Genomic DNA, 19091 nt, shown 5'->3' on the forward strand with positions numbered 1-19091 from the left:
TTTTAATTTGATTAAAAAATTGAAAATATTTATACATTTCATGATTTTTGTATTTGATAAAGAAAAGTGTCACATATGCGAAAATCCCAATTTTTTTTAAATATTCTCAAAAAAACAAAAATATTCTCAATCAAAATCTAGAAAGTTTGGTGTAATAACACTAATAATTATCTAAAGAACTACTTGGATACATAACTTGTGAAAACTAAAATTTCATTACATGCTTAGATTTCAAATGGGTCTCGTTACATTCTAAGCGGCCGCTGTCGTAATTATTACACTGTTATATACAACACAATTAGCAAGATATAGATATAGGTGATGGATACCACGATTTAAGGAGGAAAACAGCCCATCCATCTAATGTTAGTATTGCACTAAACAATCAAGAAAACAATGGGATTGCTAATCTCTGGATTCCAACTTCTTCACATTGTTTAAAGCAGTTTGGATCTTCTTTGACAACGACTGATTATGCTCTTCGATATGCTCACAAATCATATCCAGTTGCCTCTTGTAGGTCGCCGCTTGCCTTTCAAATGTCTCTGCTCGGTTCTTCGCATTCGCCAGCTGCAAGGACAGCTCCCGGATTTTTTCGGCTTCACTCTACACACAAACGTAAGAGATGAAGAAACTGGAGACAAATTATCTGAAATTTGAGGCAAGTTGGTCTTTATCGCACAGCACAGATAACATACATACAATATCATCATGTACTGTCTACAATGAAGCGCTTCTTCTTGTTGTTCTCCCTGACATAAAACAACTTCGAACTTGTGGAAATTGAAAAGAGTCAAAGACTTTGTACCAAAAACTATAACTATAGTTGTTATACAATCAAATATTTCAAATCAGAGTCGTCGAAGCACCACATTCTGATCGTTGTGCCACATACAACTAAGCAATTTTCCCAACCAATGTACTTAATCATCTAATGACTCAGTGTAATGATGAAATAAGATTTCTCTGAATGTATGACTATACAATCATTATTGGACATCCATCAAATGCAATCACAAATAGAATTTGGAATACCTAACCAAGCTTTTGAGCATCGGTATGGGACATTGGTAGTTGAAACAGTCTGGCATAAATTTAACAGATCAATGGCGGACAAAATCAAAAAGATTAATCTTTTAGAATAATTTCTTCTTTGAATTCTTATATACGAGCACCAAACAACTGCTATCTGAACAGCAAGATATACTAGATTCAACTATGTTCAACATAATTAGAGAAATATTTAATACGATTTTGATCCTTGCCACAAGCCGCAATGAGTTATGTTAGTTCCAAATATTGGTTGAAAAAAAGATATCCAACGTAACACAATGAGTAAAGTTAGTTACCAATATTGGTTGAAAAAACAATATCAAACGTAACATACTTGATTTACGAGAAATTGTCAAGCTTTAGTCCTATTTAGTCCTACCCAAGGAAGTATCTCATACAACTCAATTTTCTAAATCTTGGTAGCTTAAGTTTCAACTGAACCTTATTCACATGTGTAGCATCAGATTACAAAATGGATCGTATGCACTCTGTAGAATTTTTAAATGTAGTGCCAATATCGCATCTCTAACAATTTTTAATACTCCAAAAGCATTTGAAAGTACAAGTGTGCGAGATATTTACCAGTGAATCTAATGCACCACCACTTCCATAAGCATTTGAAGCTAAAATTGCTTGTCCAGATTTCTTCGAGGGCTTAACATATGGCAGGGCCATTTCATGATTATGCTCCTTCTCAAATCTCGAGACCTTCCATTGGCCACTGCTATCACACAAGAAAGATATTGTTGCTTTGCATCCTGTTCGAGTTTCCATCTTTTTATAACTCGAACCATTGGCATCTGCTTTGTCGTCTTTAGTTCCTTCTTTCGAACAACAATACGTCTTTGATCTAACCCGTCGAGTTCCCATAAAATAGTACTGCTTTCCTCTACGAACATTAAAACCCATAGCTTGGGCGTAGTCACAATATAACATGTAAGCCTCTTCCTCACTATACACAACTTGTTCTAACAGCTTTTTTTCTTGTTCATGAATACGAGATTCATGTGATCCCTCATTCATATCGACCACTTCTCCACCAGATCGCGGATTCATGGCCACCTCTTCATCACTGTCTCTACATGACGCTTCTTGCACTAGCAACACTCGTCCAGACATTTCTGGTAATGCCTACAAACCAAAATCTTAAAACCAATGGTAACAGAATTCAACAAAAAGTTCGCTTGAAGCAAACAAATCCACACTTTGAATTTCGGAAATATAGGGGAAAAACTGCTAATAGAACATGGATAACATGCTACCTACCGCGATCCAGCAGGAGCACCGTGCAAAGATGGAATAGTCATGCAACAAATTAGACAATAAAACAATGTAAGTGGCTGCTATGATTTGCGGCAGAAAGTGATGATGTTGAGCAGAGCTGCACATTCATTCACGAACCAAAAATAATAATAAAAATCCTCCCCCTTTATTTTCCATGAAAATGTAGAAGAAATCCAACCGTCCAATTTGTTTCTTCTCTTGCATTTCATTAGTAAAGACATATAATCTGAATAAACAGTGGCAGTGACAGATGAAATACAAGCCTTCGGAAGATTCAATTTTTACGGCTAATTTCCGGAATTAAATTGTCCCCAACTCCCCAGCCCCATCATTGGCCCCCTCAATTCAATTCTTGTCTGCCGCTACGTACTGGTTTCCGCTTAAATGATAGAGATGACAAGCATGTGAAATTCCAGAGATGGAAATAACATCGGATTACAAAAATAATCGAAATACCAATCGTCTCCCGGCATTGCGAGACCGAGCCTCTCTCTTCGCCTTAAACCCAGATGTTGTGCAAGAATTCAGTCATCAATAGCAAAAAAAACCCACATATATGAATTGAAATAATACCGATACATGGATAAAAAGAAAAGGGAGACAAACCTTCAACCTGCAGAGAAATTCGACATGCGCGAGGCTCAATTGTTGAAGTTAGCACAGCGGCGGCGGCGGGGGAGTTGGCGGTGGTGGAATTGGTGTAACGATCTCTGAAATGAGGTGGCGTTCTCTGATTTGCGAGATCCAAAGGTCCGGCTTTGTAGACCGGTTCCACCTAGGAAAGGGTTTTTTTAAAAAAATTAATAATTAAATAACAATAACAAATGTAAATCAATATGCATTTGAAACGAAATAATATTTACATAAAAACACAATATTTTTTATTAATCGAGTTAGGTCACAAAGACGTCTGGTGAAATTTTTTGCTTTTAATTTAAGAGAAATGATATATGTATAAATTGAGTTACACGGTGGGCTACACACTATAAAAAAAATTACAAAATTATCTCATCATTTTATTTGCTAAAACTCTTTCCAAAATACATTAAAAATATTTATGTAATTTCAAATATAACGTATAACAAATGTAGCATCACCTTTAATTTAATATATAACTGCCTTTCATTTTTTCATAACACTCAAATTTAAACTTTGTGAATGAAATAGTATAATCAAACGTTGTTGTAGTAAAAATCAAAGATGAAAAGAAGAATGACAATGTAATTGGAGTGAAAATGATAGATAAAAACACATTTTCATTATTAATTAAATTTCAAAAGTAACACTTTCGCATTAAAATATATAACTTTCATATTAAAATAAACTCAAATATATATAAGCGTGGTCTCCATCATCTTCCGGACCATTGCATCTACCTCCGCCGAAGCTCTTGCAGGTACTCTCTTATTTGTCGTCTTCTTCTTTTTTTCCTCATTTTTCCATGAAAATTGATTACCTTGTGTTGAATAATCAATGGGATATACTTAATCAGCTGAAGTTGAAGAGTTTTTTTAGATATTTATTGAATCGTGAATCTTGCCGAGGATGACACGAAATCCATTGGATTTCAGCTGAATTAATTGTATTTAGCCACCTGTAAACTTGCTATGATCGAAATTTTATTCTTTTTATGGATTATTAATGGATGAAGTCAATCATTGGAACTTAATAGGGGCGGGGTGAAGTTAGACTTCTAGTCTGAGAAGTAAGGGTGGTTTATATTGCCACACAATTTATACCCAAGGCAAGACCATCCAACTGTCAGGTTACTTGCTCCATTTTTGTTTTACCCTGTTTCTGTGTTCTAACTGAATGTATTTCCAAATCAAACTTGTGGTTCGTTCTGCCACGGGTTACCCTTTTCCAGTAAACAATACGAGCAAAATGTAAGCTTTTGAATTCTACAGGAGTCGAGTGTAATAATAGTTCATGTAGCTAGAGCTATTTTCTTTTTGCCAGCCAAACATATACTCGTTTTCCACAAATATGTTATGTCAGTGTGTGATTGTATGATTGTCTTGATCTGGTAATGAATGGAGTCTTTGACGTTAGCACGGAAATTTTCTGTGTTTAGCGGCTAAACTTCTGTCATACAAGAACATACATATGGCTGTATTTTTATTGCTGATACTTTCTATATATAGTCTGGTTTTTAAATGATTTTATGCAACTCTTTAGTCCTTTTGGGTAGTGATTAGATTTGTTTTCAAAGTGGCGACTTCTTGAAATTTTTCCTAAAACGATACAATCTTTCTTGATTTACATTGCTGGTCGTTTCTATGTGGATTGTTGTTCAGGCTTCTCTGGCAAAATCTGAGGTTGGTTGGTCCCAAAGCTGTCTTTTGTCCTTTAATGGACAGAGGTTGTATTATTTATTCTTGTCTTTAATAGTGTATTTGGGAGTGAACAGGCGTAATTTCAGAATATATTTATTGCAGGCAGAAGGGTCTCCAGTAGTTTTAATCCAGTGAGTAGATTAGAAAACATCGAGGCAAAGACAAGAGACAAGATAGAGTTTTTGGGGAATGTTCAGAAGAGTAAACTAAATTTCATCTGCTCCAGAGCAGTCAGTTTTGGTTAGTTGGTTTTAGTTTTTGGCCTGTAGTTTAAGCGGAGCACCCGTTTTTGGGTACAGAAAAGGGCCACGAAAGTTTAGCTCTTTCAAAGGGTCGTATGGAGGGCAAGGATGGAGAATTGATGGATAATGGTATGCGGAGCTCAAAGTTGGAGGAAACACTTGGTAATGTTGCAGAACTGATGAATATTGATACGTATGCTGGGTGGTATGATGGCCCCAGTGGGTTTTCTGAACACATGCTTCCCCATTTTGCCTTCTCCGCTGGTGTGGCATCCACAAATTTTCCTTCCTTCGACGGATGGAATTTCACGGATCAGTATACTTCCGAAATTTCAGTGGTGGGAGGTGATACTATGGGAATATCATTCATAGGCGATGGTAAATTTCATGATACGAATGGTCATTTTGCTATACCGATTAATCCTGCTGATGGTGGGGTTAATTTCACTGATAGGGTAGAAAAAAGTTCAAGGCAGCATAATGTTGTGGGTGATGAACGGAACAGTGTGATCCCAAGGCTTCCTTTGCAATCCCTGGCTGAGAAAATGCTAAGAGCTTTATATCTATTTAAGGAATGGTCTGAAGTGGGTATTTTAGCCCAAGTCTGGGTTCCAATGAAGAATGAGGATCGTTACATTTTAAGCACTTTTGAACAACCTTTTTTACTAGATCAAACACTTAGCGGATACCGTGAAGTGTCTAGATTTTTTACATTTTCCCCAGAATCAAAACCTGGATCTGTCCTTGGGCTTATAGGTCGCGTATTTACTTCAAAGATTCCCGAATGGACCTCAAATGTAAAATACTACAATAAAGCTGAATATTTACGGATACAATATGCCGTTGCTCATAAAGTCCAGGGCTCTATTGCTTTACCTATATTCGAGGATGATTCACTTCAAAGGGCATGTTGTGCGGTACTAGAACTTGTAACCACAAAGGAAAAATCTAATTTTGATTTGGAGATGGAAAATGTTTGTCGTGCACTACAGGTTGGTTGTTGGTTTCTTAATTGGTGTTATTTCTCTTATTTTGAGACATTTTTCTCATCTCTTGCTGAAAAGCAAAAAAATGCCTTCAGTGGCAACTAGTAAGTGTTTCTTGGTTATAGAGAAATATTTCTCTATTTCCAAATTGTCCTTCCTTATTCATTGATGTGGTTGAGTATGATATGCTATGTGAGAGAAACGGAAGAAACAAATGAGAAAACAATCATGTAATGTAATAATTAATAAAGTTCCATTCAGATATACTGACTATATGAGCGAAAATCGTATATATGATTCTTGATGATCTCTTTGTTTAACTCCAGTGTTGTTTAAATTTATTATTGTTTTAAATCCTATAATTGCAATGAGACAGACAAATAATATGAGCGGAAATATTTTATATGATTCTTGATTATCATCTCTTTGTTCTTTCTCTTGGTTGTAGAGTGGTTTAACCCGAAGTTCTGCGTCATGTTTTTCTCATCACCCAATCACTAATAATATTTTGTTAATTACGTGGGAGATTGTTCTCACTGGTTGTTGCGAAAATTTCAGGCCGTGAATTTAATGAGCACTGTACCTCCTAGACGATATCCCCAGGTTGTTCTCAAAATTTGTTATATTTGATTTATCTTGTCCTTTGGTTTATGTCGATTCCATGGTGACCATAACTCTATTTGAATTCAAATTTTCTGCAGACTCTCTCTAAGAATCAGAAGCTAGCTTTAGCTGAGATAACAGATGTTTTACGTGTCGTTTGTCATGCACATCGACTACCAGTTGCTTTAGCATGGATCCCATGTATTTACCTAGAAGGTTCTGGTAGTGAAACCATACGAGCATCTGCTACAGGACCTAATATGAGTGCGAATAAAAAGTATGTGCTGCGGATCCATGATACAGCATGTTATGTGAATGACAAATATATACATGGTTTTGTGCATGCTTGCGCACAACATCATCTTGAGGATGGACAGGGTGTTGCTGGGAAAGCTCTTGAATCGAATCACCCATTCTTCTACTCAGATGTGAAGGAATACCATGTACATGAGTACCCACTTGTACATCATGCCCGTAAATTTGGTTTACAGGCAGCTGTTGCAATCAGGCTAAGAAGTACTTTCACTGGGGATGATGACTATGTACTTGAGTTTTTCCTTCCTGTCAATATGAAAGGAAGTACAGAACAGCAACTCTTGCTTAACAATCTCTCAGGTACCATGCAGAGGATCTGCAAGAGTTTGAGGACAGTGTCGGATGCTGAATATCTTGGGATGGAAGATACAAAAGATAATTTACATGGTGGGGAAGGGAAAAACATACTGCCATTATCACGGAGGAGTTCTGAGCACTCACTTGTCAATGGGAATTTAAACTCCCCTGAACCAATTACTCAAAATATTCCTGATTCAACTTCTATGAGAATAGAAGCTGATGTTCCTCATGGACAGGTACTTCTGCATTTTCTTATTCACGTAATCTATTAAATATATATACGTACTAGGACACGTCACACGTGTTGCATATATGAGATAGTGGCCAAATCAAAGCTCTATCTAAGACATTTAGTCATTTAAAATCCAATCTATAGGCAAGAACGAACTTACTGATAAGATGAGTATTAACTGTAAGTAAAAAATAAAAAGGAAAGGGTGAAAGAGGGCACAATTTTGGAAAACGTTTTTTTTTCAAGTGACCGGAGTGTTATTACATTATAAATAGGTACAAATAGGTAGTGTACCTAGAAAATTTAGGAATGATAACTTTTCCTTGATAATGGCTTAATAAGTAGGACTCTGAGCCAACTTATGTTTGTTATAGGTGATATCTGGATCTAAGAAACTGATGGAAAAGAAGCGAAGCACCGCTGAGAAGCATGTCAGTTTACAAGTTCTTCAGCAATATTTCTCTGGTAGCCTCAAAGATGCTGCAAAAAGCATTGGTGGTGAGTTATCATACCCGCACATGGCTGAAGTTGTTTTCCTGTCTATCACTTCACACACACACACACAAACAAGCGGATAGATATAATTATGGGCAATGGGGAAGCTATGATGTTCTAGATCGCTGAAATGTGGCAGAGATGAACTTACTGAAACATTTCATAACAAGGGAAAATGACTCTCGTTCCATGTTTCTTGCTTTTATAGTGTGCCCAACAACTCTCAAAAGGATATGCAGGCAACATGGCATCTCAAGATGGCCTTCTCGGAAAATAAACAAAGTGAACCGTTCTTTGAGAAAAATACAAAGTGTGATAGATTCAGTTGAGGGGGTTGAAGGAGGATTAAAGTTCGATCCGACCACAGGGGAACTTGTGGCTACTGGCTCAATCCTCCAAGAATTTGATCATAAAAAAGGTGTTGTTTTACCATATAATAATCCCTCTGCAAAACCTTCAGATTTAGTTATCCAGAACACCAAAACGGTGCCCCAATCAGCTTATATCGACATTGAGACCACCATTGAAAAAATGGAAGAGAAGTGCTGTTTAAATGGAAATGATTTGACAGGTTTTAATTTGATTGACACAAACGTCTACAGGGGTGATTGTAAAACCAATGCTTCTTCCGGAAAGCACGAAGAATCACAGTTGGCCGCATTAGACGTGAGGCTTTCATGTCCTGCTAGTCTAAACACCATGCCTTTGACAAATCCGAAATTTCCTCCAAATAATTTTCTTGCAAGAGAAGAATGCAGTAGATGGGTATTGGAAAATGACTATGCGAAACCAGAGCCTTCCGAATCTCATTTCTTTTCTGGAATCTCGAGCTCTATGGCAGCTGATGGTAAGATAGACTCCAGATCAAAAGGTAATATAGAGACGGGTAGAAATGATGGAGCTGTTGAACACAACCAACTTACATCCTCTGGCATGACAGATTCATCCAATGGGTCAGGGTCAGGGTCATTGATGAATGGAAGTTCATCAAGCATGAAAAGCTATGATGATAGGAATAGTTCAAAAATCGAGGCAGCCTCTGGTGATGATCGTTGTAAACTTATAGTTAAAGCTACGTATAAAGAAGATACAGTTCGATTCAAATTCGACCCTATAGCTGGTAGTTTTCAACTGTATGAAGAAGTGGCCATGAGGTTCAAAATACCAACTGGGCAATTCCAGCTCAAGTATCTCGACGACGAAGGGGAATGGGTGTTGATGGTAAGTGATTCAGATTTCCAGGAATGCCTCGAAATATTGGATAATCTTGGCACTTGCATTGTGAAGTTCCAAGTTCGTGATGTACCAATTACATTTGGAAGCTCAGGCAGTAGCAACTGCTTCTTGGGAGGGGGCTCCTGATCATAGATATCCAATTGTGTACTGCCAAAATCACCAGTTTTTTGTTTAATTCTTGGTGATTGATTTGCCCTCTGGTGATTTCATAAAAATAAGGTGAAGATCGGCTTCCAGGAGATGTGATAATATTCTTTGTTTCTTATGGTTGGTTTCTCTGAACCCAAGCTCGATTTGGAGTCATTTTCGGATAACAATGGCTTCTGCTACTCGTCGTGTGCATGTTCGAAGACTTAGTGAAGGTTTTAGCTGGTAGAAGAAAGTAAGGTTCCTTGTATAGTGAGTGCCCGTGCTAGTTTCAGTTTGTACAGTAAGATGTAGTAATTATGAGAGCAGGATTAGAATTTCGAAAGCGTAGAAGGTGTTTTTATTTGTGTTGTCAGTTTCGATGTTTGCTTTTGCTTCTTTCATGAAATCCAACAATTTGGTCCAAATTTTTATCAGGACATCCTTTGTTGTTCTTTTAGCAATTTGCTGTAAACACTTTTCCCAAATCTAAGCAAAGTTGAAATTCAGCAAAGAAATATTTGTACTCTTATTTTTTTTTATTTGTTCCACTCCATCATTATTTACGCATTACATTTGTCAAATTGTTATTGTTTTTTTAACTTTATTATATTGGAATATAAGTTTTGTTTCCAAAATGTTCAAATTATGATACTACCGTTATTATTTAATATATCATTGATTATTGTTCTTTTAAAACAAATCTCATCTTCTTGTCCAAAAAAAAAAAAACCAAATCTCATCTTAATTGTAAATTAAGTCGCATTATTTTAAGATGAGATTAGAATGAAAATTATTATTTATTAGTATAAATAGCATTTGATATTTGTATTTTTCAAAAAAAATTCAAGATGACTGTATTTATTTATTTTTAATAATTCATAAATAGGTAATAACGAATAACAATACTTCTTGTTCAGTTACTACAAGCTGATCCAATTTTTGTGAATCCTCAAATTATTTTTTCAGGAGAAGTATATAGTTTCTGAATCCCCCTGTCGTAAGAGTGAAGACCCAAGATTGGTTTCCCTTCAGATGCACAATTTATTAGGGAAAAAAGACAAGAAAATTCGAATTCGGGCGGAAATTCAAAATTTTGGAGTGAAGAGAAATTGCAGAGCATCAGCTCCATCAGTTCGTACTTCTGATTTTCTATATGTATCCATATATATGTATGAATGGGTGTTTGTGGATGTGCGTATTTATGTAGCTAAGTTTATGGAATTTGAATTTACTCGTTGATTGATCCATTTTCTTTCAAATTTGCTAAGAGATACTTGTAATTGTTAGCTCGTATGGAGAAATTGGGAGAAGCTATCAACTTCTGTATTAGAGGATTTGATTTTCTTGTGAAGCTAACATAAGTGGTTTTGCTTTCCTCCTTCCAAGAAAGCTAACATGTTATTGGGGTGATATTTTTGTGCCATGTTTCATTACATTATCACTCTGTCTGTGGGTTTTGTTGCTCTCCTTCCAAGAAAGTTTAGATATGGATCTTTAAACGAATCCTTTTCTGCTTATAATTATGTGAAAGTTGGGATATATTGAAGTAATTATCTGTTATCTTTTGGGCTTGTGCATATTAACAAATGGCAATCATCATACTGGACTGATATAGTGCAACATTTTTTTCACAGTGGACGTGGAACAAATGTTGGATGTAGGCGATGAAAGGATCGAAGCATCTGTACTTGAGGATATAGGTACTTGCGAAGCTGACTTAAGTGGGGAACCCTATGAAGGTATGATCTTTGATTCAGAAGACGCTGCTAGAATGTTCTACGACGAATATGCTGGGCGCATGGGTTTTTTTACCCGCATTTTATCATCCCGTAAATCAGAACGTGATGGGTCGATCATATCACGTGGATTAGGGTGTAGAGGCAATCGAGATGTACAAAGTCCAGGTAAACGAAGGGGAGGTTGTACTTCAATGCTTATAGTGAAGAGAGAGAATGTAGGGAGGTGGGTTGTTCGGAAATTTGTGAGAGACCACAATCATCCGTTGGTGGTTTCGTCGCCTAAGAAACGTCCTACGTTTGTAAGTGTCTTATAGTCCTTTATTGCATAGGTTCCTTCTCTCTAACATAAGTCTTGAACCTTTCTCGATTATTGTAGGATGAGAAAGATAAGAAGATTCAAGATTTGACTGCGGAACTCAGGCTGAAAAAACGTCTAAGTGCAGCGTATCGTGAGCAGTTGCTTATTCTCATTAAAGATGTTGAGAACCATAACGATAATTTAACAGCTAAATTGCAAACCATCCATAGCAAGTTAAAGGAAATTGAAGCGAAAAGGCACGAGCTTTCAAATCACTAGGCCAAGCTCATTGGGTGAGCACAACCTCCTTTCTCTCAAATGATTTCTTATGCCTTTTACTTTCTCATTGATGGTTAGATCTCCAGCTTGCTTGCTGAATACGGAGGTTATATATACATTAATACATTAAGAAGTTTTGAATTGGTTGACTTTTGTTTGTAGGCAATCCTCGCTGTTAATCTATTTTCAAGAACTACATTTAATATCGTAATCTTATTCTTCCCTAATCAGCTGGAGCCTTCAATTTGTCTCGTCTTTGACCATGTAGATGTCTTTAAAGAATGGGCTGTTCGCTGCATTGTCGAAATCATGGTCTTGCAATCATTTTATAGCAACTTTGAGTTCCATTTCTGGCAAAGAGATGATGCAAGAAAATAATTGCTAAAGGAATCTGTTGCTCTTGGATTTTACTATCTTGATAAAAATGATGCATGTGCTTCTTGGATCCAATGGAGAAGCGTCTGGAGAAAATTACGCGCCGAATTCAACCAGTATTGCTATGTACCAAGTATCATGCTGAAATGGGTCCCCATGGCGCGAAGAAATCAACAATTCAGCAGCTGTAGATGAGCTTATATCTTTATCTTTTGTTACCATCAGTTCGACAACATCATCGAGAAATAAATGGTTGTATAAGTTTTTTTCCCCTTTTTTTATTTGGGTTGTACAAGTTTTTGTTTATGCAGCAATGCTGTAACTGGTAATTGTATTATATCGAAAATTGTGATAAAATGAATCTGATTTGAAACATTGCTCATAGATTTGACTGCTATTGTTCCACCAAAAAAGAAAGTTAAATAAATAAAAAATTCTAGAAATGAAATGAGAGTGTAGCAACTCATTGTTAAAAATCCATTATTGAACAGCTAATAAGAACAAGTGGTGATTTGGAAAACGAAAATACAACGAATAGCAGAAAAGTAGCCATCTTTTCATCATTGCATCAAAAAATTTCTCCTTGCCATCTATCACCTGAAATCTAAGAAGAGTTCCTAAGATGATAAAATCAACCGTGGAAATGCAGCAAGTGATCCAGCAATTTTGCTAACTTCTGGTGGGTGATTTAAATAGACACAAAGCGTATTTACAACAGCAATCTTTCTTTGAAACAAAACAATAGACAAGACCAAAATATTCATTCCTTGGAAAGAATTCAAATTTCATTAATAAGCTCAAAAAATCCAATCTTTGCCCGAAAATACATCGATTCCAACCCTTGTGTTCGTTCCATCGACTGGATTCTTGACCCAACCCACTAAAGATGAATGAATAAATCAATTGGTGCATTTCAAAGGAATCCTCCCCCTTTCATCATCATCCGAAACTCGTTAAAATCCACCAAACCATCTCCATCCACATCCACCTTCATTATCATCTTCTTGCAATCCTCGACACCCCCTCCCTGCTTCAATCCAAGGGATCCCAACACGTATTTCAGCTCATCCACGCTGATAAAACCATCTCGATCCCTGTCGAAAACGTCGAACGCCTCCCTCATGTCTTCCTCCTCATGCCTCTCATCCACAATGTTTTGATACAAATTCCCAAACTCGTCAATATCGACACATCCATCAAAGTTGACATCGATCTTCTCAATCATCAGGCTCAGCTCCTTATCCGGGATCAAGATTCCCATGTTCTCCAACGACTCGTTCAGCTCCTCCTTGGTGATCCTCCCGTCCCCATTCCGATCAAACAATTGGAACACCCTCTTCAGCTCACACGCTTCCATTCCACGTGAAACGTCGTCAGCCAATGATGACCCCGTGCTTTTCTTGCTGTATTTTTGTTGCTCTTGCTGCTTTGGGTCCGAGAACAGGTGCCAAGAAAAGGGGAAGTAAGCCCTCAATTTCTTGGGTATCAAGTACAAGATAACGGTGTTCAAGAGCTTGTACACGAGGAAAATCCACAACAAAATGGTTGGCATTGCTTCAAGATTTTATATTTCAGCTTGGGAAAACAAAGCCAATCGTATGGTGTGAGTGTTATGGATTTGTTGAGAAAAAACCGAAAAGCTAGGAACTTGGGAAGATGGGATTGTTCCTGGGGATGTAGAAGTGAGAATGGCAAGCAGAAAGTAGACAAAATGGTAAATTTTTTCAATGTTGTTCAGTGGACAAGACCACCAAAGGGATCCCTATATATTATGTTGGAATGGAGTGGTGCAAAATGCAAATTGGATCTACGCGCTATTTGGTTGCAGGCAGGGAATAGAGGAGTGGAAGTGGAGGAAACTTTTTTTAATTAAAAGCGCGTTGTTATAATTGCGCATTTGGTCATATTTAATAATGGCAACAACGGGTGGGGAAGATGGCGACTTTTAATCTTTATTTCTCTAAAAATTAAAAAAAAAAAAAAGTACATGAGTGGAAAAGAACTAGCCGTTGACAGCCGAAGACACGGCCAAGCTAGAGGCCGGCCGATGGGAAGCAAACATCAATAAACAACCAAAAAAAAAAAAACGCGTGATTACGTGGGAACATATTATTGGTCCCAATGTATTAATCTACTCTTTTCACTATTAATTAATTGGTTTTTGAATCGTACTTTCGTGAAACAGGTTGATCTGATTCGTATATGCAATAAAAAATTAATATTTAACATTTTTTTGATGTGTATCTCTCAGAATTTATTCGTAAGATATTTTAAATGAGTTTTTGTGTTGGTTTTTATACCTCGTGACAAAGCTTATATTTTTACCACTCATATTAAATTTTTAGTTTTTTTTTATAAGAAGAAATCCACGACTGTTACTATTTGGATGTGTATTAGATAAACCTCGGATATTTGTAATAGTCAGCAAACCACACATTTTAGATTAACATGTAGGAGACCTATAAGCTAAAACAAAGAAGGTTTCAGTGTTTGTTGAATTAAGTTTGATGAGAGGTAAGTAATGGGAATATTAAAAGGATGGAGTTTAATGAGTAATTAAACATGATATAAAATATTGTTATAGTACAAAGTCCATGCTCCACGCTGAAACAGACAGATATAATTAAAGAAAGAAATAAATGGTCGTTAGTTATAGAAATTGATTCGGTCATGAATGTTTTATATTATTTTTGCCAAAATAAATGATCAGATGTCCAAATTGGGTTTTACATTAAGTCCAAGTTTACAAGTCGGCCCTTTTCCGTTTGAATTTAAAAAAGCCCATATCCAATGTGGCCCATTCGTTTGAAGTCCAATCCGCATTTAGATCCGGGTCTGTTAGCCCGATCTGTTTCGTTTTCGTCCAGATTTTTTTTGAATTTTTTTTTTATTTGCAATTCCCATTGAAAGAAATAGAAGTTTCTATCAAAGATTAATTTTCACAAATTTTGAAGGCAGTACGTAGTTGATTTGTGATTCCAAAATCATGTTTGCGTTTCGCAAACATTTGAATCTCGATCTCTTGATCATCCCCATACTCATTCTTTACTCGTCTTCCCCAGCATCAGCAATAAGGTACGTCAGAGTTTCATGGGTTTTTCTTATTTGATTGATTGTTATGTGAGGAACTTTGATTATTTTTCCGCACATTTGATTATGCATAACTTTGTTCGAGTTCTGTGGCGAGCTGTTAATGAGCTTGGTTCATTGTTTTTGCTTTTGCTCTGGAAAGGATGGATGTGACCTATCAGGAGAAGCATAGTTGTAGAACTACTGTTCCAGGAAGATTCCTTCTCACAGACGATAATGGTATTGTATTTTGTTTGATTGAATCTAGATTGCGGTGCCTTTTTCTTTTCTTGTCGCCAATTTTATAAAATTTAGATTGATATCTATACTGTGACAAGGAGCTTGCTTTCTTGCAGGCCTTGTATGCGATGCACTATCAGTTAACCCACTGTCTCGCTGCTGCACGGGAAAAGGAGATCAATTTTCTTGTCAGTGAGTTAGCTCTTTAAGTCCTTTAATAGGCAATTTCTACTCGTCTCATTCTCATTATCATTTTGTTTGTTTTGGACATTCTTGATGTATTCCCCGCACATTTTAGCTTGTAAAACAAACAACATAAACACCTTACATAGAAATGGCAGGACCTTTTTTTTCGTAATTTCTTGGTTGATTGTGTTTATTGCTGTCTTCTGAAACCAGTGTTTCCAAATAGAATGCATTTCTTGTGTATTGTTCTCGAAGAAACAATTAAATTGAAATAACATGTTTATGGTTATCTCAAATGGGCACCATATTCATTTGCTTGAAGCTTTTTATAATGTTCTATTTCTCTCTTCTTCTGAACAAGCAGTGGATGCAATCTTGTTTCACAGTGTTGCAACTCATACGAATATTGTGTTTCATGCTGCTTGAATCCAGCCTTGGTACTTTTCACTCTTCTTTTTTTCTTTTACTCTGCTTTCGTAACATGCTTTTAGAAAAATCGTAATTTGCATTCTACTTGTTCTTCAGACTGATAAAGAATTGGCACAAAAAGTCAAAATAGCCAAGCCTGTGACTGCTGGTAAATCTTAATTCAGATTGACATTGACTATAAAGTATTAGTTGAGATGATAAATCAAATGCTCTTTTCACGATTTACTTTAGCTTAATAAAATTTTCTGAGTTAACGTTCGTATCTTCTGGAATATTTTTAACTGGGTGAGCCTTGGCTAATATTGATTCACATTCATTCTGAATGGACCTAAAGTCAGGTATTGCTGTCCTTTGACCATGTGAATGCATTGTTGTTACGAACATTGCAGGCTTCTTATTGTGTGTATAAATTATTATCCTTTTTTTGAAATTGAGTTATGAGAAGATTTTGACTTTGATTTGTGCCTCACAGGATTATATGGAAGTGTTTTTGACTTTTGTGCTGGGAGATGTCGCCATAATTCTGAGAGTGTGGTATGTGTTCATTTGTGATTGTTTGGGCTAGTTAACCATGTTAACGACCTTATTTAAGGCATTTAAAGAATTGATAATTGTATTTGACTATCTGATGTACTGACATTGGCCTTAGTCAAGCCATTCCTGAAAGCAGTGTCTTTGGATTGTGCTGTAATAGTTACACTAAAAAGTGTGATGCCTTTGAATCTTGACGTTTTTGTTCCACGCAAAATGTATTTTTTTTCATTCACACAGGCTGCTTCCTTTATTTTCTACTTTTGGACAATTAATTCACCAACTCATTCTTCATATTTAAGAATGTATCTAATCAGTCTCAAATAGCATTTGATATTCTTTTATGATATTTCAGGTGCATGAAAATGCTTATTTGAGTGAATATCATCATTGTTTTACCATACCATCAACAAATTCATCAGGTTTGTGCATAAATAGTTTAGCATATAAGGAATGAAGTTTACAAGTTCCTCTTTCTGATGGTTGGTAATTAATTATTGCCTGTACTAAGTTCATAATGCAATGTGACAAGAAGGGTACTTCTTTCTCTCTCTTTTTTACCATCTTTGTTTGTGTCTGATTTAAGATTTTACGAGGGATATTTTTTGCAGATTTTATATTTATGCAAGTGATTATTTCTTGTAGTGTTAATTTTGTAGCTTTAATTGAGCCATTGGGGGATGTTATGTGATTTTTGTGCTCTTTTTGTGGTGTCAGCGTACTTTCTAGTCAAGCATGAGATTGGGATTATTATGTATATTGTATTTGGGGCATTTAATTGCTAAGCCAATGAGCTTCCAATTTATTTTGAAAGATGAAGCTGCCTTGTGTTAGCTTTTGTATGCAACTCTACAGACTTTCTTCAAATCTGCTAGGATTGTACGAAGTAGATGCTAATTCTTTGAGGATTCAAGTTAGTGCTGCTGGCCAAAATCTTTCCCATGGCAAGAGTGTTTGAGATGCTAACGAAAGCTGCTATTTTTGTTCAGCCTATGGTTTAATTGCAGTAACTGATTTTCTTCTTAGATTTTCACTTAGTTCTTTGACCATGTATTGTTTTGTGCTACTTCAAGTTGCTTTATGTTTGGGGATAGCTTTTGTGAGCTGTTTAGGGTAATTTCAGTATTGGAATATTTTGAAGTTCTGTCTATTTCAATGTTTGACTCTGCTCCTTCATCCAATTCTTTTATGTGTTTATCACCAAGCTATTGTGTTTGAAAAAGTTATTTGCATGTGAGGTTCTACCTAATCTTGAACTGTTCATACTAAATGATACTTTCAATCACAGGTTCTTCTGGTAAACAAGTAGAAGCAAGACTGGTTGGGATCAATATCATTATAGGAGGGTAAGATGATTCATTTTTGGATCAAGGAAACAACCTTAAAGATGGCATATCTAAACTGTATATTTTTCTCCACGTCATAGTCAAGGGGAATCATGTGATTCAGTTTGCAAGTCTAATGGACAATCTTGTGTGCCCAACAAATTGGCGCTGCTTAATCAGTGTGAAATGTAAGCTTAATTCATCTAAATCTTGTTACTTGAGTCTATCTTTGCATGATGATTGTTGTTCAACGACTCAATTGTTTCTTTGAGCAGATTTGTGTTTTTTACTCATTAAAATTTGGCATACTTCACATATCAACTACTATTCTGAGCTCTTTCCATTATCTCAGTTTTCTAACTCTATGATATTCTTTTTTGTCAAGTAGCATTGAAAAATATATGAGCTGTCAAGGTTCCTGTTTGTCAAGCATTGGAGCTGATCAACCAGCTGAAGTTGTAGATGATGCCCCAAAACATCTGGTACCATTGTTATTTCATGTCCACGAATCCGTCCTTAATTACTTTATTTACTGGAGGACATGAGAAATCCACTTATTAAGTGGACAAAATTTTTATTTTTCCTAATTGGCTTCCTGCATATCCAGCATCCAGGCGCTTGCTTGTACACAAAGACACCATCTGTGCTTTCTTGCAATGGTTCACATAGGCATACAAAGAGGCTTTGCCCTTGTGCATAAAGAGTCGGCAAAATAATTTTCCCTCTCCACTATTTTCCAAGTTATTTGTTTTCTCGAAGACACTCGCAAAGGGGCTAGGCGCCTAGCAATCAACCATGGCAGAGATGGTGAAGGCCAACGGTGATGTTTAACCCTCTCACCAGAAAGTTCCTTTAATATTCGTGTAATTTTCGTTAGTTAAAGGATGCATCTTTCAACTTCATATGCTTTAACCACTTAGTTTCGGATGGGATTACACTGGAAAATTTTTTGTAATAACTTCGAACAAGTTTTCGTGTGAACTGTGACGAAGATGCTAATGAAAGAGTCTGATTGTCTCCGATGCTGTCTGTACTTTGAATAGTTTAATGATATTCGATAAAAACATATTTCGAAATCGAAGAAGTGAACCACAATTGAGTTTTACGTTGTATATATAGGAGCTCGATTTTAAGCATGAAGTTTAATGACTACTTTCAAATATTAAGATACAACTGATCCCTTTTTTAAAAATATCCGGGTTACATATAAATTCAAACAAAATAAAATTCAAATAATAGGCTATGAATGATTATAATAATTAATTATAGGTTTTTATATAACTAGAAGGAATATCTGTGCGTCGCAATCATCGTATGGTTTGGGATTAGGAGTTAGGACAAACCCAAAAAGCTAGACAATGAATACAGCAAATTATAAAATAAACTTAACCTCGAAAATTCCCCTAAAA

The 19091-nt window shown here is 36.2% G+C and overlaps 5 protein-coding genes across 17 annotated transcripts; 3 read left to right on the plus strand and 2 right to left on the minus strand.

Annotated features, from left to right (window-relative positions):
• Positions 1-196: 196 nt before the first annotated feature.
• On the minus strand, positions 197-3100 carry LOC140863992 (protein FAR-RED ELONGATED HYPOCOTYL 3). Of its 5 annotated transcripts, none has more exons than XM_073267857.1 (5): positions 2944-3097; positions 2794-2835; positions 2320-2434; positions 1636-2184; positions 197-606 (listed from the first exon to the last, which is right to left on the minus strand). In XM_073267857.1, exons 2-5 carry the CDS (start codon positions 2808-2810, stop codon positions 406-408), a joined length of 882 nt encoding a protein of 293 aa, XP_073123958.1. In that variant the 5' UTR covers positions 2811-2835; positions 2944-3097; the 3' UTR covers positions 197-405. The 5 variants fall into 5 exon arrangements, with proteins under 5 accessions (XP_073123958.1, XP_073123974.1, XP_073123952.1 ...); XM_073267873.1 differs by having other exon boundaries at positions 2320-2706; positions 2944-3088; XM_073267851.1 differs by having other exon boundaries at positions 2794-3100.
• Positions 3101-3661: 561 nt separating this feature from the next.
• Positions 3662-9713, plus strand: LOC140889705 (protein NLP9). Of its 4 annotated transcripts, XM_073297431.1 has the most exons (7): positions 3662-3733; positions 4635-4699; positions 4776-5907; positions 6460-6504; positions 6603-7355; positions 7726-7849; positions 8055-9713. In XM_073297431.1, the coding sequence occupies exons 3-7, from the start codon at positions 5011-5013 to the stop codon at positions 9206-9208; spliced, it is 2973 nt and encodes a 990-aa protein (XP_073153532.1). In that variant the 5' UTR covers positions 3662-3733; positions 4635-4699; positions 4776-5010; the 3' UTR covers positions 9209-9713. The 4 variants fall into 4 exon arrangements, with proteins under 4 accessions (XP_073153532.1, XP_073153539.1, XP_073153530.1 ...); XM_073297438.1 differs by lacking the exon at positions 4635-4699 and having other exon boundaries at positions 3695-3733; XM_073297429.1 differs by lacking the exon at positions 3662-3733 and having other exon boundaries at positions 3766-4699.
• A 410-nt stretch (positions 9714-10123) lies between these two features.
• LOC140875857 (putative protein FAR1-RELATED SEQUENCE 10) lies at positions 10124-12273 on the plus strand. Of its 5 annotated transcripts, none has more exons than XM_073279674.1 (5): positions 10124-10342; positions 10846-10950; positions 11050-11249; positions 11327-11541; positions 11796-12273. In XM_073279674.1, coding segments are annotated over exons 1-4 (507 nt in total). In that variant the 5' UTR covers positions 10124-10341; the 3' UTR covers positions 11528-11541; positions 11796-12273. The 5 variants fall into 5 exon arrangements, with proteins under 5 accessions (XP_073135775.1, XP_073135776.1, XP_073135774.1 ...); XM_073279675.1 differs by having other exon boundaries at positions 11083-11249; XM_073279673.1 differs by having other exon boundaries at positions 10846-11249; positions 11690-12273.
• Positions 12274-12566: 293 nt separating this feature from the next.
• Positions 12567-13675, minus strand: LOC140893566 (calmodulin-like protein 3). Its single transcript, XM_073302652.1, has one exon. The coding sequence runs from the start codon at positions 13452-13454 to the stop codon at positions 12816-12818; it is 639 nt and encodes a 212-aa protein (XP_073158753.1). The 5' UTR covers positions 13455-13675; the 3' UTR covers positions 12567-12815.
• Positions 13676-14823: 1148 nt separating this feature from the next.
• LOC140875043 (uncharacterized) lies at positions 14824-18702 on the plus strand. Of its 2 annotated transcripts, none has more exons than XM_073278587.1 (11): positions 14824-14977; positions 15135-15211; positions 15328-15403; positions 15762-15834; positions 15923-15974; positions 16299-16360; positions 16713-16779; positions 17646-17703; positions 17784-17870; positions 18068-18164; positions 18290-18702. In XM_073278587.1, exons 1-11 carry the CDS (start codon positions 14889-14891, stop codon positions 18380-18382), a joined length of 831 nt encoding a protein of 276 aa, XP_073134688.1. In that variant the 5' UTR covers positions 14824-14888; the 3' UTR covers positions 18383-18702. The 2 variants fall into 2 exon arrangements, with proteins under 2 accessions (XP_073134688.1, XP_073134689.1); XM_073278588.1 differs by having other exon boundaries at positions 18071-18164.
• The last annotated feature ends 389 nt before the right edge of the window (positions 18703-19091 follow it).

This window comes from Henckelia pumila, chromosome 1, assembly GCF_033568475.1.
Source record: "Henckelia pumila isolate YLH828 chromosome 1, ASM3356847v2, whole genome shotgun sequence".
NCBI classification, from domain to species: domain Eukaryota; kingdom Viridiplantae; phylum Streptophyta; class Magnoliopsida; order Lamiales; family Gesneriaceae; genus Henckelia; species Henckelia pumila.